Source organism: Megalopta genalis, chromosome 2, assembly GCF_051020955.1.
Source record: "Megalopta genalis isolate 19385.01 chromosome 2, iyMegGena1_principal, whole genome shotgun sequence".
Taxonomy (NCBI): domain Eukaryota; kingdom Metazoa; phylum Arthropoda; class Insecta; order Hymenoptera; family Halictidae; genus Megalopta; species Megalopta genalis.
The window spans coordinates 27,601,285-27,626,767 of record NC_135014.1 but is presented as its reverse complement, the minus strand read 5'-3'; the positions used below and the strand labels follow the sequence as shown (position 1 = coordinate 27,626,767).

The 25,483-nt window shown below is 46.3% G+C and overlaps 1 protein-coding gene across 4 annotated transcripts in view; it reads left to right on the top strand.

The window, feature by feature from the left end:
* LOC117230040 (uncharacterized) overlaps positions 1 to 25,483 on the top strand; it is a 128,538-nt gene that overhangs the window by 25,337 nt on the left and 77,718 nt on the right. For 2 of the 4 annotated variants that reach the window (XM_076518929.1, XM_076518931.1), the window contains exon 2: positions 742 to 849. The exons of the other annotated variants lie outside the window; for them this stretch is intronic. In XM_076518929.1, the coding sequence (XP_076375044.1) occupies positions 742 to 849 (108 nt within the window). The remainder of the gene's footprint in view (positions 1 to 741; positions 850 to 25,483) is intronic. 4 annotated transcript variants of the gene reach the window in all.

The following is a 25,483-nucleotide window of genomic DNA, read 5'->3' as shown; positions in this document are numbered from 1 at the left end:
AGTCCAGTCGCTTTTCAAGACGAGTTCTAGCAATCACTTACGATCTATTATCAAATATACATCTTAATATATATATACATATATATATACATAATGTAGAAAGTACACATAGTGTTAAAATGAACGCGTTCGAAATTCGATCTGCGGCTGGCGGATATCGCTTTGGCGACGGGAGAACGCTTGAAAGGCCTCTAGCATTCGTTAATTTTCAATGTTTAGAACGTAGTTGGACAATTACTGAAATTCGAGCCGTGAAAATTCAAAGGGTAGTCGAGTAATTGATCAAATCCAAGGCCCGGGAGCTCGCGAGTCGATAAAAGAAAAACAGACAAGTCAACGAGATCGGGAGTTAGCTGAAAGAATTGATGAAATTCGAGATTCGAACGTCGAAGAATTGTTAAAGAATTGTTCAAGAATTCGCGAAATTTGCGAGCATAGAGTTTCGCGAACAGATTTAAACGATAAAAAAGCGTTGCGCTCTGTAGAGTTTCGATTCAAGGGGAAAACGGAAGGTGGTCGAAAATCAGGGTACGGGGCCGAGGAGAGAGAGCGAGAGGGAGAGAGAGAAAGAGAAAGAGAGAAAGGGAGAGAGAGAAAGAGAGAGAGCGAGTGAGAGATAAAAATCTAGAGAGACGCGAAAGAAATGATAAGCGAGGGTATTCCGCGGAATTACGGATCGCCGTCATTGCAAACTGATTTGAAGTTTAAACGCAAGGTGTGTGTCTATCGGTTTGGTTTTAGCCCTGAGCAACTGCTCTGAGAGCGGAGGCGAGCCGGATGCCATGCTGGATATCCACCACCCAGGAACCGGTCTCGAGTCTCATCACCAACAGTTTCACAACTCATATGGTAATATCAAAATACATCACTTTAATATTTTACTTAAACTTACCGTCGCTCGCCGCGTGGACGGCGACACCGAGAATATCACAAACAGAGAAATAATAACGAGGCAACCCCAGCAGCGTTCCCCCCCATCGGTAAAAAAGCAGACGAATGTTTGCCCGTTGCGAACACCAACGAAAGGGACAACGATAGCCGTTAGGAATAAAATAGAGATATATACATTTAACCCTGATGATCGTCGAGGCTCTTTATCTTCCAAATCGCTGTTAACGTAGAACCGAAATTCTCAGCTGTTGTCAGTTCGCTGAACAGTTTTCGAGTTCGAACAAATGAAATTGGAAGAATTTTCTTGTCCGTGAAATTCGAGGTTTCGGTTCTCTCCCCCTTGTTCGTTTCATTCGAAGAAACGCGACGGTCGTCGGATAGAAAAATGCGTCGGAAAAAGAATTATTCGAGATTTCGGTTGTCCGGAAAAACAGCTGTTCGGAAAACAAAGACGTGGCAGTCCTCGAGCCGCGAACATCGAACGATCGAGCAACGTTTCCCCGTTTTCTTTGTCGTTAGAGACGTTGATTCTTAGAGCGAACCCACAACCCTTAGAGGACCGCGAACGTTCCCTTAGTGAGTTTTAACGATCGCTAGAGCTCTAATGTGATTAAAAACAATCGATTAAACCACCCGCCCCACTAGTTAGATTGTTACACCGGTTGCACCCCACGTAGCTGCCCCTTAACGAGCCCCCCCTTTCCTCCGAAAAAAATAAAAGAAAGAAAGAGAAACGGGACAACGAATGCGCCCTTAATACGCAGGACGTTGCGAACCCTTCCGAGGCGATCGTTCAACCGTTACGGAAGTAAATTCTTGTAAATGTTTGATCGAGCGTTTCCTCCGGGGGGGTTGAAACGCGGCAGCGGAGCACCCCGGATCGCGTGCCGCTCGAGGGTTGGGGTTGCAGTTTTCGGGGAACCAAGGCATATCGTTCTCACCAGGCTCGTGAAATTCTTATCAGTTATATTTCCGGCCTGTTAGCTCCGGGAGATCGATCGACACCATGAATTCGGTTCAATTCGACCTTCCTACCGCGAACAAAGCTGCGATAATCAGCGGCTCGCGGAATTCGACGTTCGTGGACGAATCGGGTCGCGGATTCGTTTCGTTGTCGTCCGAATAGGGTCGCGACGCGACCGTTGCGATTCGAAAATGCGCGGGAGAATTCCAACTCTGAACTCTAAATGCGATTTAATTCGGTGTTATTTTATTGAGCGAATGTTCTTCGAGGTTTCAGTTTGTCATTTATTTTTTATTCAGTTATTAAATTGTAGTAAAATATTATTTCTTACTACTACTGCTACTACTAATTATTTTTATTATTATTATTATTATTAAATGCTAGTGGAAAATTATTTTCGTGTAAAAGCTTGAACGACGAGAAGCGCTTCAAATTTTCAAACGACCATGCCCAGTCTGCCAGCAGTATTCGAAACTCTGTATAATTTTTATCGCAGAAGCAGTTTTACGAATTTTCATAATTATAAAATGAAGATTTTCGCAAATTTTGATAATTATAAGATGAAAACTACCGGAGCAGTAGCGCCGGTTACTGTGGGGTGACCGAGTTAAATATTTTCGTTCGAAAATAAATAAAATAGAAGAATCTTCCTACCAAAAAATAAACAGAACAAAGGAATAAAAGAATTTAATATATTCCATTCGATAAATGGAAGATTAATCGTGTCTGTCAGCAATTGGTCGCCCCACAGTAACCGGTCCCGCCACCCTACCGTCGTACTTATGGACAGTTCGAGGTGCCGGATTCAAAAACTGGCGCCGGAATTCGGATCGAAATTCGATCGGCAAAATTTCGTTCAAAAAAGAAAAAAATTGAAATTCGAACGTCGCGCGCCGGGGTCCGAAATTCGAGCACCGCCCGTCGGGATTCCCGGTCGGAAAGGAAGAATACACTCGCGGCCCGGTACAATTGAATTAATTAATCCAGCCCTAGTTTTCTATCGATTTATCCGTCGTCGGAACGCTCTGAATAATACGAAGCCGCGTCGAACGGACGGCGGCGCGCGCGTTATTTTGACCGGATCGTGCCCCCTCCCCCCCTCCCCTACCCCCCCGAGTTCTTCGGAAACGGTATGAATTTTGCAACCAGTTGAGCATCGGCTAACTTTCCGCCGGAGCCCCGCCGCGTCCCGGCCAGAAAACTGTTGATCGATCAATTAACGCCTCACGGGCCGCCGATGTTCGCCGATGAAACTGATTTAGGGGGTTGAACGGCGCGCGAACTTGCAACAGATAAACTTCCGCGCGAAAGAAGCTCAAATAAACATCCCCGGCGGTCGGGGGCCTGTGTTTCTACCACTCCTTTTCTTCGCTCTTCCGGAACGTTCCGGGCAGCTGCAGCCCGCTGACGTCATTTACATGGCGCATTTTCGCCGAGAAACTCACCCCGCGGTGAAGAATTCGTTCGTTAGCTGAGAATCCTCGAATGGACGTAGAAATTATTCTGGTCGCTTCGCCCGGTCTTGTTTATTCGCGAAAGAGATTTCTTTTTTTTCGTACGTAAAGAGAAAACAGGGTTGAGGGTGCAGCGGGATTACCGTGGGCCGAACAATTGCTTTTGTCCTCGGATATAATTAACTTCACATTCATCGAATAGAATATACTAAATTTTGTTTATATTTGAAAATAGACAAAATGCAGGAACGAAGAAGCCAGTGTGTTTTATTCGATAAATATGGAGTTATATATGCTCGAATACAGAACCAAAGGCACAGCAATTGGCGGCCGCCCCTTGGTAACCGGCGTCACTACGCTACGTTGGGTAATAACACAGGCTCGTCCAGTTTCTCCTCTTTTAGAACGTTCAAAGAACGAGATTAACTCTTTCATGGGCACAATATGAATCTTCAAAAAAATTGGGATATTCACTTACCATCATTTTACTGCATATGTAGTACATATAATATATTATTTATTATATATTATATTATTTTATTACATATTATATATAATATAGTATATAATATATAATATTATATAATAATATATAATAAAAAATAATATAATAATATATTATTTATATATTATAATATTATATATAATAATTGTATAATATTATGTATATAATTATATAATATAATAATTATATATAATACAGCAGTTATTCGCATTTCCATTATTTCCAATTTCTCACCCCTCAAAATCAGAGGTGTTGGGACCTACATATAGATGGCAGCACATTTCAGCGGTGGGAATACTTGAGCCCGGTGTCCCTGTGCGCACTGAAACGGGTGGCAAGCTCGTTCCCAGTGCCTGTGAAAGGGTTAATCGGATCGAAAACCGTCGCAAGAACCGTCGCAATTTTTCAGTATAATTAATAAAATTCGGGAATTGATCAGCTGCAAACAACTCCGAGAAAAAAATCGAGTTCTCGCAAGTCCCTTACAACCCACCCCCAGGAAGAAGGTACTGAAACGTAGCGTAATCGGGGACTCCGCCGAGCCCTGTTCCAATCGAAAACGATCTCCCGACGCTCCCGACGTCGTCCCTCCAATCTCAAGTTCAGCCGGCGGATCGATCGGGCCGGAAGTCGGCCCGAAATCTCGTTTTCAAGATTCCATTACTTAACCGCGAAGATCCAATAACAAATTCCCGTCGTTAGCCCCCTCTCCCCCCGTCCCTCCCACGGGTTCCGTCTAATAAATTCCCGCGCGCCTTCATCCCCCCCCACGAGCCGGGTCGCAAAACCGAACCAAATTCATTCCGGAGCACCGACAAAGCGGGTCCTGCGAACCGTCCCCGCGAAAAATGGGAAGTTTCCTGTTCGGGAGTGCACGTACCCCCGGCGAATTCGAACTTTCATTTTTCCCCGGCGTTCCCGTTCCCGTTCCCCTAATAGAAAACGACGCGGAGGACCGCGTTGAATCGGGCCGGAGGGATGGAATAAAATCAGTCGGCCGGATACAGGCTCAAAAATCCACCCTCTCCCCGGTGCAATTCGCGGAAGAAGCCCGGAAGCTCGTTCGATTCGAGCGGCCGAATGGCGGCCGGGGGTTGCGCGGGAGCGGTTGCTTGCGCGCCCGATGCAAGAAAGCACACCCCTCCCCTTCCTCCCCCTTGCGAATGAAAGTCTAACGTTCCTCTCTCCGCGCCGCGCTCGCGAAGTTTAATTAGGTGCGCTCCGACGATGTGCGCCGCGACGCTCGCCGGCTGTGTTGTGTACGCGAGAGAGAGCCGATACACCGGGGATATCTCTCCCCGGGACTCTCCGTCGAAGGGAAAACGGGCGCGGATCGCGCGCGGGGAGGGTGGTCGAGCTTGAAAGGACTCCGAGGAGCGCGCGCGCGTACCCACACACGCACCCGACCGACCCCGGCACACGTACGTTATCGGGCAAAAGTTGCCGGTCGCGATCGGCGAAACTCGTCTTGACCTCCGCTCGATCGGTTTCCGCCTGCGGATTCCGACGAGCCGCTCTCGTTTTTGTGAACGGGTTGCGAACGGATTCCGGTGCCACGGGGGGTTGGTGTGAGGGCGGCGCGCACGGGCGCGGCTTGACCGATCTGCCTCACGATGGATGGCCAATTTCGGTTTTTCTCTTTTTTATTTTTTATCGGACGCTTTAGCTAATTAGCGGATCGTCTTTATTCGGCGAGCTTTCGCCTGCTGCAGTTCGACGAATTGTTTTTGGTCCGATGGGGCTTGTATCGGGCAACGGTCGAATTTATTTGAACAAATTCTTGGTCTTTGTCGCGCAGAGGAATCAACGCTCGCGGACGAAGATCGTTTGAAAGCGCCGCGAATATTTTATTCCGTTATGGATCAACTTGGGGAGCAATAGGAAAAATTGCCAATACGTTAGGATTTCTTTTATGTGCATAGACTGTGGAGTTTTATGCAAAATTAAGATTGTATGGCCTGTAGGATAGCCTTGGATATTTATTTCGTTTTTTAATCATTTTTAACCCTTGCACTGTTTGTTCTAAGTCTTCATTATTATCTCGTTGCTATAATGCAGGGTTGTACATAATAATTACCGAGTTGAGAACAATGTAATATTCTTTAACGATTATTCATATCGTAAAGACACATTTATAAGTTATTTATACAATTTATATGTTGCTGACGGCAAATTTTACAGTAATACTTGTTCAAAATAAGAATAAATGTCTCATCGTTACTTTTATAAAGCAATATAAAACAGCCCGCTTTTTGGTGCTCCGTGAATCTAGCGTTAATTCATCTAATATTTTCACTGTTTTCTATTTAGTGTTTCTACGCTTATGTGTAACACACAATTGAACAGTTTCTGTAATTAAATATGCACGGATTATGCGGACGGTTCTCCCAAAATGTTAAATACCGGTTTCGTTCGAAAAACGAAGTTTGCCCGGCAAAATGTATAGAATCGGGAAATAGCATAACGACGTTGCTCTGACCGAAATTGCGAGGGTGGCCGCCCCACCCCTGCTAAGGATTTCCCCGGAATGGTGAACGATGGGGAAATTATTCCACCGCAGGATCTTAGACGGCGGCAACGAATGCCTCTCGATTTTTCTTCATTCAGAATGATTCGCCAACCCCTTCGAGCCGACTTTCAAAATCACCCTGTTTAGACTAAGTCTCTCTTGTTCTACATGATTAATGCCTGTAGAGTATTTAGACTCCGCAAGCCGCGGTGTTACGGAATCCCCTAACGTTCCCGAACAACCCTCGTCGTCGTCGTCGTCTGCGAGACGCCTATCCATTTTATTTACCTGAGCGAAGAGGGAATATGATAAATTACGCTTGTTCGGCGAAGTATAACGCGAGTTCTACGATGCGTCGGTTATGTGTGTCGAGTGTAATTTTCGTATCGGCGCGGAGATTAAACGTCCAACGGCGAGGAGGGTTTAGTTACACCGCGAGGGTAGTTTGACTTTTATTCTTTGATAGCTTGAAATAGGACGGTCGAAATTCAACGGTGTCGTTGCTCCGTGCATTTTTTGAGAAGAAATTCTCAACAAATTCTCGCGGCTCATTTTTATAATATATATATATATATATATATATATATATATATATATATATATATATATATATATATATGTCAATAATTATAAAAAACGAGATGCGAGGATCGAATAATCGTCGCTCCCTTCTTCCCAAATTGTCCATTGTTTGCTTGCAAGCTGAAGGAAAATTCGGAGGAATTTACCGCAACCCCAGCAGCGCGATGCAAGAAGATACTTATATTAAAAAGATATAACGTAAAATAAAAATATCACGTACGATTTCCCCGCAGAAAAATTCTGCGAGCAGCCAAACTCTCGAGAGCATCGCCGCCCTCGGAAATTCGAAAGGTAACCACCACCACCACCACCACCACCACCCCATCCGTCTCGAAATTTGTGCTAACAGAAGTTTCACGATTTTCCATACAAAAGGTTGTAGCGAACGGCGAAATCCTGAGAGCACGGGAACGGAGGGGGGGGGGGGGCATTCTCGAAGGATCGGAGGGTAGCCAGCCCTCTCCCGAAATTCTAACAATCCTCGACCGATGCAAGAAAATTGTAACATTCTCGAACGGCCCCGCGATCGGCCAATCGCGAGAAAAGATCGAACCTCGCAATCTAAAGGGGGTGACCACCCTTTCGGATCGCGGAAACTTTTGCCGAGCGAGCTGCTACTGGCGGCGTTAGAGTGGCTAGATTCAAATGGACCGGCGCACACGTGTGCACCGCGATGGGAGGATGTACGTGCACGGGGGGAGGGCGGGGGGTGGTTAGGGGGCGGAGGATCACAGAAATGGACCGTTGCCTCGAGCACGAGTCGCTCCAGTGTCACGAGGAACCGAACCCGCCGGAGTGTGGGCAGGGGGTGGCCGGAGGATGAGGGAAGGCCGACTTTTGTACACGTCAGATTGAAATTTAGCGTGGGATTCGAATGAGCGGCCGAAGAGTAGCGAGATTACCCCCGTTCGTCGCGTTCTCCTCGCTACTTCGACGTGGCTCCGACGTTTTTCGTCCGACTTAGCGTCCCCCCTCTCTCTCTTTCTCGTTCGCTTTTGCTCTCTCTCTTTTCCTCTCTCTCTCTCTCTCTCTCTCTCTCTCTCTCTCTCGCTCGCTCGCTCGCTCCTTTTCCTCTCCGCTCCGACGCCGATCGATCTCTCCACCTCCAACCCATCGGGAGCCCTCCCCTTCCCGCGGTTTTGTATCTTTTTTTTCCAGTGGTCTACTCTCTTGTCCCTTTTCTTCCTTCCTCCCATTTTTTCTTCCTCCTTTTCTCGTTTCCTCCCCCCCTTTTTTTTGATTTTCTGCCCGTTGATTGGGGCGGAGCTATCGTCGGGGATCAGGGAGCTCGTTTCTTTCATTCGTCGATGTTTTCCTTCGGCGGGGGTGGATCGGCGGCCGGCTCGACTTAGATTTCGGGGATTGTCGATGTTCTCTCCTGGTTCCGGGTTTCTCGTTTTCCCTCGTTTTTTCCGTTTTTAAATAGTTTCTGGCCGGCGGGGGTGTTTAGCGGGAACGGGGCTGATTGGACGGGGGTGGATTTCGAGGCTCGGACCGGTCAACTTTGGAACGACTGTACGGAGGAATCGCGTTTGTCAGCTGGAGTCGAAATTCGGGGATAAACGCCGGGGGACAAGTGAACGGTTTCCGCGGGGGTTGTCGAGGGTCAACCCTCGCGTCTTCGTTTTTCAATAATTGTGAATCGAGTTACGTCGGTGTTACGTAGTATATTTCGGAAATCTGTTGGACCAATTAATTCACGAAATTCCACGGAACGAATTCGTCCAATAAAATTATCACACTTGTATGCTTGTTGGGGCTGTTGATGTCCAACCCTTATCTTCTTCCTTAACAATAGATCTACCGAGCCTTAATCGCGACTAATATACGCGGTTTTATAACAATAATAATATTAGATAATAATAATAATAATATATGCTTTTCGATTTATCGAAGTACAATCAAAAATTGCACACAAAAACGTTTTAATAATATCAGCAATTGTAAATGAATAAAAACGGGAACCAGTCATCTTGACTGGCTCGGTAGTTCCAGCCTTAAATAACCATAATGTAATTTACACCTCGCTCGCAATTAGCTCCGACGTTCTACGAAATTAACGAGAGCCCTAAATTCTCGAAATTCCGCAGGGGTATTCGTCAAATAAAATTGCAGCGAAAGCCTGGCGTCCTTCGGGCAGCTGTCAGGGGTTGAAACAGGGTTAAGAATTCATCCACCGACAGGTGAACGAACAGTGAGACTGAAAGGGGTAGATCGATCAGTCGTGTCGAATATCCCCGGCGAAGATTCCGCAGGCAGTTTCGAGTAACAAGCCCCCTGTAGCCGGCCGGGTATCGAGGAAAACACCGCGCCGCCGCTCGAACTAATTACCTTGTTACTAATGAAATTAATTGCTATCGCACGCGTGTTCTTTGATGCGAGGCCGGCTCGAGATACCGCGGGAGCTCGTCGACTCTTGTCAGACGCATGCCACCGCCGACAGTATCGCGTCGCCGCGTTGTTTGCCGGCGTTTTGATGCGCGACCGCGAAAATTCCCGCCTGCCCCGCAGCCCCCTGCTATCCCCCGCCGCGCCCCCGTCGAGCATGAATGAGCACGAGAAAATTCGCCGCCACCTATATTTCCCCGGCATTCCAGCCGGTCGTTTCCGTTCGAAATCCCCCGGCAAATTTTGGAAAAGAGAGATCCTCGGACGAGAATAGTTTAGGGGTTGAAAAATATTTTCGAGCTCTGCGCAGGAAACGGTGGAAAATTCCAGGCACGATAAGAAAGCGAAGATTTCGCCTTGGGAGATGACGGAAGGGTGTCCAGAATTTCGAGGTTCCCTCGGCCAACCTCTGCAACCCCTATGGAGACTTTTTATCGCTTCATTCGCGACACTCTGCCTATTTTCGTTCGAATTAAAATCTTGATTTCACTCGAACGAGGGTTTTTGGATAAAACTGTGTGCAGGGGTTGAAAAATGAGAAGCCGTGTTAAAGATATTCCAGGGCCGCGCAACGAAGAATTCGAAGGACATCGATCAGGGTTCTCAACGACCTCGGACCAGAAATTTCTCCACAGGGGTGAAGAACATCCCCGAAACTCTCGGCCTCCCTCGGCCACCCCCTTCACACCCGGTCATCGGATATCCAGGGAACACGAAGACGCTCTAAAGGCATTAACGACTTTCGAGACAGATTTTAAAACACGGACTCTTCTTCGGACAAGCGCGACCCACCCCTAACCCCCCTCCCCCGTCCTCCGCCGCGAAAGAAAGTGTGCAGGTCTCGTACAAGCAGCAGAGGAACAACGCTTCATTATCGAAAAATTGATCTGATTAGGCGGCGGTGGGCGCCGTGCCTTGGAAACTTTTCGCCGGACATCCCTCTCGGTTCCCACGTCTCGCGGGGATCGGCTCTGCGAATTAAGGGCTGCTTAAACTCTTTACTATCACCCTCCCCCCCCCCAGCCCTGCCCACCATCGAGGTCGTTGATGGTCCAAGTTTCGCTCGAGACATGGTACGTTAATTGCCGGCAGGTCGAAAGACTCCGTGGATGAAACCCCCGGCGAGGAAGTATGGGAAACTCGTGAAATTTCTGCTGCCGGGGGTGGAACCGCTCCCGACTATTTCCACCCTTGGATCTTTCGCCGATTTACTTTCGCGAGACACTCGAACCCTAAGGAACTAGCCGCGAGGCTCTTTAATTCGTGTCAGCTTCCAGCGAAAATAATTCTCTGTTTCGTTAATAAATTGTTCTTGCAATGTTCTTCGAAATTTTCTGATTTTTTAGCTCCCCCCCCTTTTTTCCGAATTTTCTCTGGCGCAAATTTCCGGACCTACGTCGCAACGGTTCTGAATTAAATAATCCTCGGGACAAGATTTCACCCTATTGTTGCATCGAAAATAATTTATCGCGATTATTTTATTAACGCTTCATTTACTGGAATATTAATATTCATTAATAGAGAATTTTCAATTATCGGGCCGCACTTGAGAGAAATCTAAGCGATCTTTTTCTACACGATAATTAATTAAACAATAAAATATCAGGCAATGTTATTGAGGACAACTCGTTGAATGGAACGATTGGAACCACTAATCAATTTATTAAAGAAATTTCTAACCGTGAAATAGAAACTTTTGAAAATCATAAAATCACTGCCGCTGAAAATGATAAAATGTAACGATATAAATTATGATAAAATAAAATAAATTATTAAACAATGATAATATAAAATCATTGCAATCGGAACACTTCGGGGGTTCAAAAGAATCGACAATTTCACCCTTTACTTTAACCGAGAAAAGCAACGATAGTTGTCGAGCTCCAGGAAAATCGGCGGCCGCGGTTTTCGGAGACCGCGTCTCCGTGTCCCCGAGATAAATGTCGCAATAATATTTCACGCGCCGTTGTACGTCGTCGCGGGGGTGGGCTCGGGGTGGCGACGGCGTCGTTCAAACTCACTTAAACCCTCGAACATCGCCGGAGCGGTCCGCGGGCACGGTTTAAGATTGATTCGACGTGCTTCCAGCGCATTTATTTAGTAGGCTGCGATGGAAGTCGGTCTCCCTTCGCGTGAAAAATCACTGATATCGCTCCGAGACGCTCTCGCCTCTCGCATTATATACACGCGGAAGGGAAAACCACCCCCGGTCGCTTTTCCGCGGGCTTAGAGCACGCTCGGGGACGATTCTTCCACTTGCCGGCGCTGCTGAAAGGCGCGAAAACGAAGCGCCTCTGCTCGATACTTGCTCGCCTTCGTGTCGCCGGCTTCCTCGGATTCAGCCGACGCCACGCCGGCGAACATTTTTGTCGCGATATCTACCGCTTGAACTTTGATCGTGGATCGTCACGCGTTTTTTAGAACACGTTTGTACCGCGTATTAACCCCTTCTCGTGTTCGCGGTCTATTTATAGTTGCAACGATTCCGGAAGATTCTCGGTTGTTTTCTTCGAACGAAATATATATTTTAACGTAACTTGCGTTATTATTATTATTTCGACTTTTCGGAACAATGCTCGTGCTCGATTCTTTGGACTACTTAGTTTTTTCTTCCGCAGCTGCGTCGATCGGCACATTTTTCTGCTACGCGTGTAACACGTTTACACGCGTTTCACGTCCACGCTATTTGCAATCGCGAAACCTCGACAACAGAGGAACTCAATTTTATTTCCATTAAAAGAGCGAAGCATATTTAGCGGATTATGGCCGCGAAATAGGTATAACGAGCCTGATACGGTGCACGGCGGCTATTACCAGAAATCTCCATCGCGAGTCCTCCATTCTCATTTCACTTTACGGTAACCGCCAATTTGCAGAATATTATAGAAATCATGTCGAATGCTTCTAATAAAAAATCGTACCAGATCGACTTATTTGTTTATACGCGAACGGATAAGGCAGGATCGATGCCATTGATTACAACAATTGCTTTTGTAATCTGCGTACTTCTCGTAGAGACGCCGAAGAAGCTAGATTTGTTTAATTAATTTTCGTAGATATTTATAGGCAGATTATTCAGAAGAAATATATCAGTTGAATCTCTGGTCACGTGTGAAAGATTTTAGTATTCTTGCTGAAAACGATGGAAATTGCATCTTCGTTCTCTCCGACCAGAGTGTAATTGTTTAACGAATATTGATCGGAATTACCGGGGAATATTGTTGCATATATTCGTTTCAAAGGAAATAAATCTGAGCTCTCGTTTTATGCGAAAGAAAATTGAAAAATTCGGAATACGGCGCAGGAATAATAATCGAATTAAAGGCAGAGGTGGACGTACACCGACGCCGTATCGAATTTGCCCGACCCTTTGGGCAAAGGGACGACGAATGCTTTCACGGAACTAATTTACAATGTCCCTGTAATATCGTCGCGAATGTAAGGAACGTCTTAACCAGTTAGCTGTGGCACCTGTCTGACGAGTATACTCGTCGAACACAGAGTAAGCGTCGCTGTTAAATTATCGGATCGAAAAGACGGTTTCATTTTATTATAAATATATATTTTATATGATATATATTTATAATAAATATATATTATATATATTTATATATATTTATTCTAATTTATTATAAATATATATCATATAAAATATATATTTATAATAAAATAAAACCGTCTTTTCGATCCGATAATATATTTTATATAATATATATTTAAGTTAACAATTTTATTACCAATATTTACTCAAGCACAGCTAGCTGGTTAAAAATTGAAAGACGCTACTAATCGAAAAGTTTCGGATAGCAGATATCTGACTTATTAAATTGCGAAAGTACAGTAAATTCTCCACAATTGTCCTTCAGCTTGTAAACGATTCGAGACAATTCGAGACAATCTGAGAAGAGGAGGATTATTCGAGCCTCGCGGCTCGTTTTTCCAATCGTCGACAACCGGCAACTATAAAAATGAGCCTGAAGGCTCGAATAATCGTATCTCCTCTTCCCAAATTGTCTCAAATTGTTTACAATCTGTAGAAAAATTCCGGAGAATTTAGCTTGTTATCGCAGAGGACGCGATTTCATAAAAGTTGTTCCGGCCGCGTTCTAACCGCGGAACAACCGCGAAATCTTCGTGGACCGTGAGCGTATTTAACAATTAATTATCCCCATTGCTGTTGCATAATTGCGCCGGCAACAATTCGTGAGATAATTCTGCCAATATCGATCCGCAGTTCGGCGGCCACCTTCGGCTCAAATTCCCGCGCTTCGCGACGCTCGCAACGAAGAAACAATTCCGGCCGGTCTAAACCGCGGTGAATCAGTGCCCGTAGATCGTAATTAGGGATACCGGCGCTAATTTAGTAAGGTAAAACCGATCGAGCTCAATTTATCGTCGCGCGCGCGCGCGAGCGCGCTCTTTTTTTCTTCTTGTGTTCCGGGTGTGTAGGATGTATCGTTCTCGTCGAAGGGAAAGACGGCTGATTGGCCCGGACCGTTTAACCGAGCGTTTTTGCCGGCCGCTCGCGAATTATTTAGTCCCGTTGATTACAGAACGGCTCCGCGGAACGTTCCTACGGAACGTCCGTTCATTAGACGGGTTTGTTATCGACGGTTACGTTGACTATGCTTCGTCGCCCTGTAAGTCGGCCTCGTGAAAATTCAACGACCCCCTTCCTTCCCCCTGTTCCCGACGATTTTTCGGCATGACGGCGCGCCGTAGTTCTTCGTCGCGGCCGCTACGGAAACTCTGACGACGTCCGAACGCCGTTTTCTAATCGTTCGATCGCCTGAATTTTTAGTCTGAAATATTTTACGATGGAACTTGGATAATCGACCGCAGGAAGTCTTCACAGAGTCTAACGTAATTTGATCAACGAAACTGGAACTGAAATGTTAAAATTGATCGGAGCGAATGGCATTTGAAGTATTTCGCGTCTTAAACGTCCTAATAAAATTCAGATTATTTCGATATATAATACGGTACTAAACAAGTTATTTTGACGCGTCCGGTGGTTTTAGTATGAAGATCCAATAGTCGCGGAATTATGTTCGAAGCGTTTGATAATACGGTCCAGATCGAAAAGAGCTGCTAAAAAATCGTATCTTCTCTTCCCGAATTGTCCATTTTTGTTTACAAGTTGGAGGAAAAGGAAGAATTTACTGTAGTGGAAAGAAATATATAGAAAGAGAAAGAAAAAAACATAAAACAGGAATTATAGAATTGCCTTCGAATAATGGCATGTGGCCTCCAAATTGCCTCTTTTTTCGATAATCGACCGCAGGAAGTCTCCACAGAGTTTAACGTAATTTGATCAATGAAACTGGAACTGAAATGTTAAAATTGATCGGAGCGAATGTCATTTGAAGTATTTCGCGTCTTAAACGTCCTAATAAAATTCAGATTATTTCGATATATAATACGGTACTAAACAAGTTATTTTGACGCGTCCGGTGGTTCTAGTATGAAGATCCAATGGTCGCGGAATTATGTTCGAAGCGTTTGATAATACCAGGTCCAGATCGAAAAGGGCTGCTAAAAGGAGCCGCCGGAAAAGGTTGGTGAACCACGGATCTAGACGTTTCCCGCAGAAAGGCAAACAAGCGACTCGACTCGTTTATTGGATTATCCGGTCGTTCAATCGAAATCAATCCGATCTCTTATAGTCTATATTATCGAATCCGAAAAGGAGTGTCGTTAAATTATGCATACCTGGCCCGTTCTTGCGCCTTAATCTCCGATGTCGCGTCGATTTTGATTGACGTCTCGGTTCGGAACTCGTCTGTCCTACATTTCCCTTTATTCTCGAATTTCGTTCTGTCTCCGAACGATCCGAAGTATCGATCCATTGCGAGGATTTTGCGGGAAACATCGGCGTAGAGAATTCTGGAGAAAACAATGAAATTTCAAACCGAAAAGCATTGATGGTTCAAAGTCTAGAAAGTACGATTGATGCTCAGCTTCGAAACAAAGATGGACAATTTGGGAGAAGGCGCGATCATTCGAGCCTCGTAGCTCATTTTTATAGTTGTTGACAATCGGCGACTACAATAAGGAATAATAATAATAATAATAACAGAAATAATACGAATGATCGTATCTTCTCTTCCGGAATTGTCCATTTTTGAAAGCTGACGGAAAATTAGGGAAAATTTACCATACCAGAAATAAATATATAAAAAGAGAAAGAAAGGAACATAAAACAGAAATTCTAGAATTGCCTTCGAATAGTGGCACGTGGCCTCCGAATTGCCTCTTGTTTTACCGTAATCCTCGAATCCAGAAATTAAATTTCCGGCAGGAAATCTTCGAAAGTGATCGTCCGCAAATTGAATCGCCGTAAAAATTGCCACGAATTCGAAAGCAAATCGGATCGATAATCGATGGAACAAATGAGAATGAAGAAGTCCTCGAAGAGAGGAACCGGCCCGAAAATTAAAACAGCAGGATCTCGGGAGAAAAGGAGAAAGAGAGGCCGCCCGTGACCATGAACGAAAGCGAGGCAGCAGTCGTGCCGCGTTTCTAGGGTAGAGAAAATTCTACGTAAGTAGGTAGAACCGAATAAGACAAAGTTCCGAGGGGGTGGGCGAGCAGGGCGAGGGTGGGGGTGGGGGCTGTGCGAGGCGAAGTGCGATCTAACGGCGGCGACGTAGTTGCTTCTGCCGAGTACTTGTGTAACGGAGGCCACAGGGGTGGCGGACCGATGGATCGGCCTGGGGTTGCAGGGGGTTGCAGGAGGGTGGTTGCCGTGGGTGGTGCACGGCTTTGTAACGACGTGGGGCACCGTGCATGTAACGAGTTTCCAATAATGGCTCAGCTGCGTTACGCCATTGGCCGCTAGTTTCGTTGCAGCCGCAGAAGTCGAACCAAGAAACCTTTCCATCCCCCTCGAACCCACCCTCGCGTTTTCGGGCGGCCACGATTTCTACTGTTTTCTAACTGTTTTCCATCGGCTCTCGCCTCTCGGTTTCTGCTAATTTTTCTGATTTGCCGGCGTGGTTTATCCTCTTCGTCGCCTTCTCCGCCCTTCTCACCCCCTTTTCACTCTTTGATCTCTGCATTAGAAATTCGGCGAGCTCGATTGTATTATTGCGTCGTTTGTGCTTCGATTTGTAACTAAAATTTATGCTGTGCTAGAATATATTATAATAATATTATATGATAATTAATATACCCGGGCATATTAGTATATTATTATATTATTATTATTATATGCTGTGCTAGAATTTATTCTGTGCTAGATATTATTATATAATATTTATTATATATTATACAATATATTTTGTATATATTGCTACATTATTATTATATGCTGTACCAGAATTTATTTAAGATTTTCAGCATTTATGCTTCGATTACGAAGGCCGAGGTTTACCTGTTTTCTTGAATCCACATTTTTACGATGTTTCGAAGCAACCAACCCCTTTGTGTCGATACTAAAATTTCTTTTAGATTTCGAGCAACTACGCTTCGATTGCGGAGACCAAAGATTCGGTAATTTCTTTTCAAATTTATACTTTATGATTTTTCGGAGATACCATCCCCCTCGAGACAATGTCAGCATTTCTTTAAGATTTTTAGCAATTACGCTCCGACCGCAGTGACCGAAGGTTTCAGCGATTTTTCTCGAAGTGGAATTTTCTGATTTTTCGTGAAAGCCGGCCATCTTAAGTCAGCGCTAGAATTTCTGTCAAGCAATCTCGACACTTTTCGCGCAATCTTTTCTATACCTCTGCCGCCGATTCTTCTTCTACCCCCAGCGTCGATAGATCTTCCGTTCCCTTTGACCGGCAATTCCGGTCTCTTCTTCCCGCGAATTCCACGCCGCGATTCAATCCATTTTTGTCCACCCCCCGTGTTTCCAACCCCCGCCGCTGTATCCTACATTTCTCAGCCCGGATCGAATTTTCTTTCGAAATTCCTTTTCTTCCCCCGACGGCACTGGCCGTCTCGACCGACTGGTTCTCCTCCGGCTCGACTGTTTCGCACGGACTCTTAATTATCAGCCTCAGCGTTTTCAACCCTTGTCTTCAACCCCTTCCGCAGCCCAGATCCGGCGGTGTCTCGGCCGGCAGCTTTTCGCCAGACGCCGCGTGATCCTTTGATCCTTCGCCGCAGCCGTTTTCTTCTCGGCGACCAGAGACTTCTTCGCTCCAACCCCCCGGGATGGGGGGGTGGAAAAGCTCGTTGTTCCTCGCAGTTTCGACCGCGCGAAGAGCAAGTTACGGTCGTCTAAACGCTTCTAACTCTCTCTCTCTCTCCCCGCCATCGATTTCCGTGACTCGAGTGGTAGGCACATACCGGGGCCTCGGGACCGCAGACGTCAATTCGCGTCGAGGATCTCCTGTTCCCTAGATTTTTCGGGATGCGACACGGAATTTTCGCGTCGGTTCGTCGCGAGATCGAATTCTGTTGGGATCAGGCGCGAGCATAACTCCTCGGAGCACAGGATTCCAGAAAATAAAACAGCCCCGCGTTGCTCAGAAATTTCATTGCGTTTTTAAATCGAACAAATATTTTGTGTTTCAACGAAATATTTATTAACCTTTTGCGCTCGAAGCTGTTTTAACTGTAAATGTAACATTATTTTTCTAACTTATAGTGTTTTTATTTTATACGGCAAGGTGCATTTTATGCATATGAAATTGACTCTCGGGAATCGTACAACAATTACGCTCGTAACAATTTTTTAAATCTAGACTTTGTCGATATAGAAATTATCTTAAAACGTGATGTAACAAATTTTAGTGGTGCCTCAGAGTCACCACTCGGGTGCAAAGGGTTAACAAAGCGATCGCATAATATAAAAGCATAACAAAATTATAACAATAGGACTCGAACGGAAGCGCGTGCAATTATTGCAATATTTCAAAAGGTGGGTCTAAAAATGTCCCATTATGCCCAAAAGAGATAAAAGATGTCTATCTCCATTGTATAACCCCCAGGAACGCGTTCGTTCTTCGGGAGGGGGGGGGGCACGCGAATATCAGCTCCGACGATTTACACATCCGCGGAATAGTTATTATCGTAAAGGGCCGATCCTCGAAGAGTAATCGCCCCCCCTCCCCCCCCCCCCTCGTGAAGAATGGCTCCTCGTGCTCGAATAATACGGGCAATAATAATTAGCGTGCAATTACGATCGTTCTCGAATCGTTTCTAAACAAACGAGAAGAAAGGAACGTTGTTGCGTCGCGAGGCATCCTCGAAAGCCCGACCGCGGACCGTTTAACAGAGTCTGCTAGGAAACAATCCGTTGGTAAACGAGAAACGGATAATCGACTCTTCGGGGCGGCACTCTTCTCCCTCTCCGAAAACCGGCGGCCAGCGGCAACAACAACAACAACAACAACAACAACAGCAACGCGAACGACGACAGGCGGCGCACAGCTTTAGGGGATGAAATGAAATTCATGTATCCAGAGCTAACGAGTCCCGAGTGCCGGCTCGTACGGGATTTCTTGGCCGACTTTCACGGCTATTATAAGCTCGAGTATTTTCATTATACATTTTTTTTCCTCCTTCCACGGCCACTTCGCATTGATACTCTTCTGTCCCCCCTCGCCCCCGGCCCACTCGCCGCGCGGCCATACCTTTTTCTCCACCCCACCGATACAACGTCGCGGATCGACGTAACGATCCACTTATGGAAAATGCCGCGGCAGAGAAGAAGAAAGGCTCTTGTCGCTTCTACTCGGACATCAGCCCCCTCCTCTGCCCCTACCCTTCGCCCTGGGCCGCTCCGTTCGCGGCCCTCCAACTTCTGCCGCACCGAATCCCAACCCCCCGCGCTCTCCTTGTTCCGTCTTTTTTTTCGGAGAGAATCCTCTTAGCGATCCAACGGCCGTGCGCGCAGAAATACGCTCGAGGTTCGTGAAAGTCGCAAACGGTTTGTCGATCCCCGGCCGCGCTTCGACTCCCCTCGATCCACCCTCGCCCTTCCGCCGCCGTGTAATTGTAATTAACTTTATATCGTGGTGTTCCGGTCGGCTTTTTCGTGGGAAACTGACGCCGGCTCGACGTTAAATATTTTAGCCACCGCGGCGGCGGGGGCGAGATCGAAGGGGCGCGCAGCGAAGAACGTGGCGGCATCGATCGGAACGATCGTAATTAATTAATTGTTGTTAATAATAATAATATTAGATCGATGCTCCGTAAAGGTTCGAGGTGAACTCGGTATTTATCTCGCGTCGACCTCCGGGGGACGTTCTCGTTTTTCGAAGCACGCCGATCCGCGTGGAAACGCGTTTTTGATTTTTCTATTTTCGTTGGAAAGCTTCGCGGAAAGAGGGTTGCTGGGCGGTGTCTATAGAGCGCCTCTATAACTAGCGCCGTAAAAGTATGCTACGGATTTATAAAATGGCGTCCACGTGTCGTCGAGTGTATCATTTGCCTCGACAACCCTCGCGCGAGCCCCCGTGTCAACCCTCTCGCACCCTCTCGTCGCCCAGGCGCTATTTTATCGATCTAAATTTACGATCCCGCCGTTTCCCGCTTTCGGAACGTTCGATGCAACCAACATTCGCCGGTGGATCGATGGTTTCTAACGAAATTACACGATATAATTTATTTATTGTATATAATAAAACATTCTGAATCGCTCCGTTCCGTTCTACCCGCCCCTCTGAAATCGGCCCCGGCTCGATTCGATCGGCGGATCGACAGTGAGAATTTAATATCATTAGAATCGACGGACAATCCCGTGTTCTTCCACCTGGAAAACTACCCCCGGCCCCCTCGAAAACAGGAGATCCAGCGACGAGAGGCGTCGTTAGACCCGGCCGCTTGTAACCGGAGTATCCAGCCGGCAATTAATTAACCAGTTAATTAAACATTTAGACGCCGTTGGCGGTCGCCTAAAATTTAATTCGTCCATTAATTAATGCTCCTGCAGCCCGGTGCTCGATGGCCGGGCGCGGCGAGAGGGCTCGGGGAGCCGGGAAGACCGTTCGCGGAGGGGTCGCGGGGCCGCGGGGGTGGATGCATTATTACCGGGCTCGGTTCTCAGGTATTCATATTCGGACAAAACCGATAGAGAGGCGCGCACGCTTATCGGCGAATTTTTCTAGCCTCGGGAGAAGGAACGTCGAAGGAACAAAAAAATAATAAAACGGAAAAGAGAACCGGAACGGGGGAAAAAAAACGACGCGAGCATCGGCCGAGAGAGGGGCGGAGCGTGGAAAAGGGGTGGGGGAACGGTCGGCGCGCTATTTTATTTTGTTTCGCTGCGTTTCCGGAGCCTCTCTTTGGCCCTTCGAGGACCGGCGACGATACAGCGACGACATCGAGGACCGTGCGTTTTGTTCCGCGGGTTGAAAACCCCTTCATCGTTTCGTTAGGCATTTGGTTAGATCGTCTTAGCTTTTCGAGCGAGAAATGCCTGTTCAATATCAAACCAGTCTGAACGTATACGAAATGTACATATGAACCGTTTATTTCGAAAGCGGTGCAGGTCCATTGTTTTTGTTCTTGTTACAAATAGAAAGGTTACGCTAAATTAATCAATATCTTACGCGATTACATATTACGCGATATCTCGTTTCCTTTTAAAAATGGACTTACAGCGCTACCAAAATAAACGCTTCCATGTTATACAGTTTCGTTTGCATTTATGCTAAAAACGTGGAGATTAAATTTCAAATCACTGATTTAAATCTCATCGAGTAATTCGCCGATTAAAAGAATCCAAGAACGTTCGTACACTATTTTCAACTCGTCGGAAATGTTAAAAGATCGTAGGAAAATTCGTCTGCCTCCTGTCCGTTGTAATTATTAACATCGGCAATTATTAAATCCAACTCGCTCGGTATATAAAATTCTGTTCCCTTGCGATCAATGTTTAAACAATCGAGTATATATTTGCCTTTTCTTCTAAGAAACGATCGATTCGAAGGCATCCTTGATTTTGTAAGGGAATACCGTGAAACCGTGCCGCGACTCGGCGGCTAGAAATTAAATGCGATTAAATAACATTGCTAAATCGTTGCGCGGCTTCGGCACCAGTCTGCGAGTTCCGTGGAGAGTTAACCCCTTGCCTCTGGTAATAACTTATCGAGTGCAGACGCGATTCTGCCCTTTAAAATTCGAATAAAATTCTAATCCCGACATTTAATCGTTCGAGTAAATTTCGGCACACGATGAGCATCGATTTTCTTTCCCTTCCGAGAAATGATCGCGATCGAGAGATTCCAAATCGCGGTAACCGCGAAGAAAATGTAATATCAACGGGGTTGATCGAACGTCTCGAAAATTAACGTTCTACCGTCCTATTGTCCCGTCGACTGGAAACTCGAACCGGAAGAGCACAGGGGTTGCAACAACGGTCTGTCGCCGAAACTTCCCGCGCCCCTCTCTCGCGTCCTGGAACCGAAAGACTCGGTTCGTAGGCGAGCATTAAACCGAAGAGAAAGGAACCAGCGAGACCGTTGGGCTCGTGGGAAGGGTCGTGGCGGGGTTGGGAAGCCACGGTGAAAAAAAAAGGGAAAAAGACGGAAAAGCGATCGGGGTAGCAGCGGGAAAGAGTGAAAAAGAAATTCGTTAACGCGGTCCACGGTGAACGGGCGGTGGGTGGTTCTCGTTTCGGGTGCGACAGGCACATGTGCGCATAATGATCTCCGCTATGGCCAGGTTTATGTCGGCTGCGGGCAGAGAAAGGTTGCCTTTAATTAGCATAACTACTGCGTACCAACGTTAGCCGGAACGCTAGCCTGGCTGGCCTGGCTGGTATGGTGGTAATATGCGGCCCGACTAGTCCTTGAGTTATTGCCTGATCAATAATCTATATGTGGCAGCAACAGTACCGTACACCGTAGGGCGAGCTGCTGTCCACGTAAACCCACCCCTCTCTCGCTCTCCCACCCCCGTGGCGGCCCCCCTCGCGCAGCCCCCCTCCCAGCGCCGGGCTCTCTAAGCTTCCCAGCGCTGAATATTGCAGCTGGGTATCGCTCTCCGCCGATAAATCTTCCGCTCCTTCGTGCAAAACAAGCGAAAGAAAAAATGTATATATAAATACACCTGCCTAGGGGGGCGTTCGTCGGGGCTGGAGAAGCAGGGCAGCGGGGGGACGCGAGGGGGGCGAGGCACGAAAACAGAAAACTGGGCTAACTTCCGGCCCGACAGCGGAATAAGCATTAAGAGGCATTAGAGGGTGCTCCACTCGCGTGTGTACATTATTTCCAGCGGCGAAACGAGCCGGGGCTGCGCCCGGCCTCGGCAACAATGGAGAAATCCACCCCCCTGGCACCCCCGGCCCCGCCACCCCGGATCACCGTCAAATTTTTTCGGACGGATATCTCCTCTGGAAACCCTTGTTCGCGATTTCTCGGCTAACCGTACAGGTTGCTCGTGTGCTCTCTCTCTCTCTCTCTCTCTCTCTCTATCTGTGTTCGGGGGTGGTTTCTCTTTTTAAGATCGGGCTCTGGTCGTTTTAGAGAAGTTGTTGATACGTTCGAGACACGCGTGCCTCGCTAGAAAGAATTATTCGTGCGTGATTCGCGCGTGATTTCGTGTTATTTCGTCTTTGGAAATTCGGGTCGGAGACAGATTTTTATAAGGGTGAAACGTTTGATAGGACAGAGAAATGATTTTTCTAGATGATCGGTGATGATATCGTTCGATTCTTCGATTCGATGCAATCCGCTGGCAATGTCATTATTCTGTGGCTATAGTAATTTCTGACAGAAATATTCGGAGATCGGAATTGAAATCGGCAGATCTGAGAATATTATAGTTGCGATTCTTCGGGCCCCGCGGCTCGTTTTTATGGAAACTTTAGGGCCAGTCGGCGAAAAAAGGCAGCAACCAGCATGCTGATGTTCATTAATATGAACAATGAGAATAAAAACGATAACTTGACTTTTTTTATTTCTTATTTTTTGCTATGATTCGAAGGCAATTCGCAGGCCACGTGACACGATTCGAAGGCAATTCGGAGACCACATGACACGATTCAACGATCATGTGCCTAGTACAATAAATTTTCCCTAATTATTCTCCAGCTTGTAAGCAATAATGGACAATTTAGGAAGAGCAGATACGATTATTCGAGCCTTGCACCTCGTTTTTATAATTATCATTTATAGTGTTGTTTTATAATTCCTGTTTTATATTTTTTTCTATCACAGTAAATTCTTCCTAATTTTCCTTCAGCTCAAATACAAAAATTGGCAATTCGGGAAGAGAATATAAACGGACAATTCGAAACAGATATAATCGCCAATCGTCAACAACTATAAAAAAAGAGCCGCGAGGCTCGAACAATCGTATTTCCTCATCCAAAATTGTCCACTTTTATTTACAATCTAAAGGAAAAAGTCCGCGGTTTTTCTTACCCATTTTGCATCGTCTTCTAGGAACTTGGTCGACCCTTAGCATCGACGTAGCGATAAATTAGCACAGAGAAATTCGCAGTATCGTCTGGTCTTCGAACGGCGTTGCATGGGAAAGCAATCATTAATATTCGCTCTCCTGTTCCTTGGAAAGGAGACGTTTTTGGCACTGGCCAGATTCAACCAGTCTTTCGCGTCGATTCTTACGGATTTATTTTCGAGCGTGCATCGCGGGCAAGCATCGATCTTCTTTCGGATCTAGCACGAGCAACTGCCAAGTCAAGTCAGCCTTCATAAGCTGGAGTAGTCGGACGGATCTTCGTAGAACTTGGGTCGAATCGAAACGCGCGCTCTAGTACTGTTCCAGAATTAGCCGAAAAAAACTCGCGCCAGATTCTAGAACCGACCCATAAGCTTGCGAGACTGTATTTCGTGCGGAAATAGCATGAATTTTTTTCGAAGGCAATCTAGAAAGTCAAAGACAAATTTACGGAATATTTTCCGATACATCGTCGGGAGATTAATGAAAGCCGAGTCTGGAAAATTCGCGCCGGACGAAGGCAGGAGTGCCCGAAGTACGTTGGAAAAAGCTCTAAACGATAATTTACAAAGTACGCAGGAATTAATTGAATAGCAATAGCCGTATCCAGAGGAACGTTTCGATTAAATAAATGGAAGCTGACGGCGGCGCTAGTAAATATTTGATATCGCGCGAGTCGAAATATCATTCCGGTCGATGTTTCCCGGGATTAAAGTTGTTTAAATTGATTAAAAAACCGTGACTCCGTTAATGGACTGCCTATTAACGAAAGCTGATGAATCTCTCTTGATCATTTCCGAGCGCAGATTACCAGCGGCGGCGCGGCCACGCTCGCCGCGGCTAACAAGAATCAACTTATCTTGTCGCGCACCAGTTATCGAAATCGCGATAGTGTGACGCGGATTATGGTCTGACCCATATCGACGCGTTCTACTTCCACTTAGAACCGTTGGGTTCCCGATATATTCGGGACGGTTAACGGGGAAACGAAACACTGATCCGCGGGCATCCGTCGACGCCATGGTATCATTCAATTAACACCATGAAATATCGCGAACGCTCGGCCCACCTTTGTTACCCGAGCGAAAATCGATCCGAAAGCAACAATCGCTCCCCAGAAGCTTGCGCGTCTCTACGGGAATCGGTCGAAAAAACGGGAACATCGATTTGAATTTTCTTTTTATGGAATACGATCGTTTCCGAGGGAATTTTTGGCGGAAAGCTGGAGAAACGCGATAAAGACGGTCGAAATCGCATCCTTAATTTTCTGTTCTCATATACAGGATGATCCAAAATTATGTTACTTCCAGGGAATGAGAGGTTCCTGAGGTTATTTCAAGTAACTTTTTTCTTAGCGAAAATGCGATCCGCGGCTTCGTTTACGAGTTATCAGCGAAAAACAGTGACCAGTGAGAAACTAGCGCGGCTGACGCGAGGCGACCGAGCCAATCAGAGGAACTGGACTTCGTTGGCTCGGCCGCCTCGCGCCAGCTCATCCGGCCTCTCATTGGTCAGCGTTTTTCGTTAATATCTCGTAAACGAAGCTACAGATCGCATTTTCGCTAAGGAAAAAGTTGCTTCGAATGGCCTTAGGAATCACTCTATTCCGAGTATTAGCATAATTATGGGATGAAGAACGTAGTGTTGGAAACTGTAGAAATTTTTTGGAGAACGTGATACAAAAATTTAGTGGTACCGGAAGGACTTCGATTTAAATTTTGCACGCAATAGAATTGTTTTCGGAGGTGAATCGCGTCTCTGATTAAGAAATGGTCGTTATGGGATTCGGTTGCGGCTTCTATTTAACTTGTAATCACGGAATACGA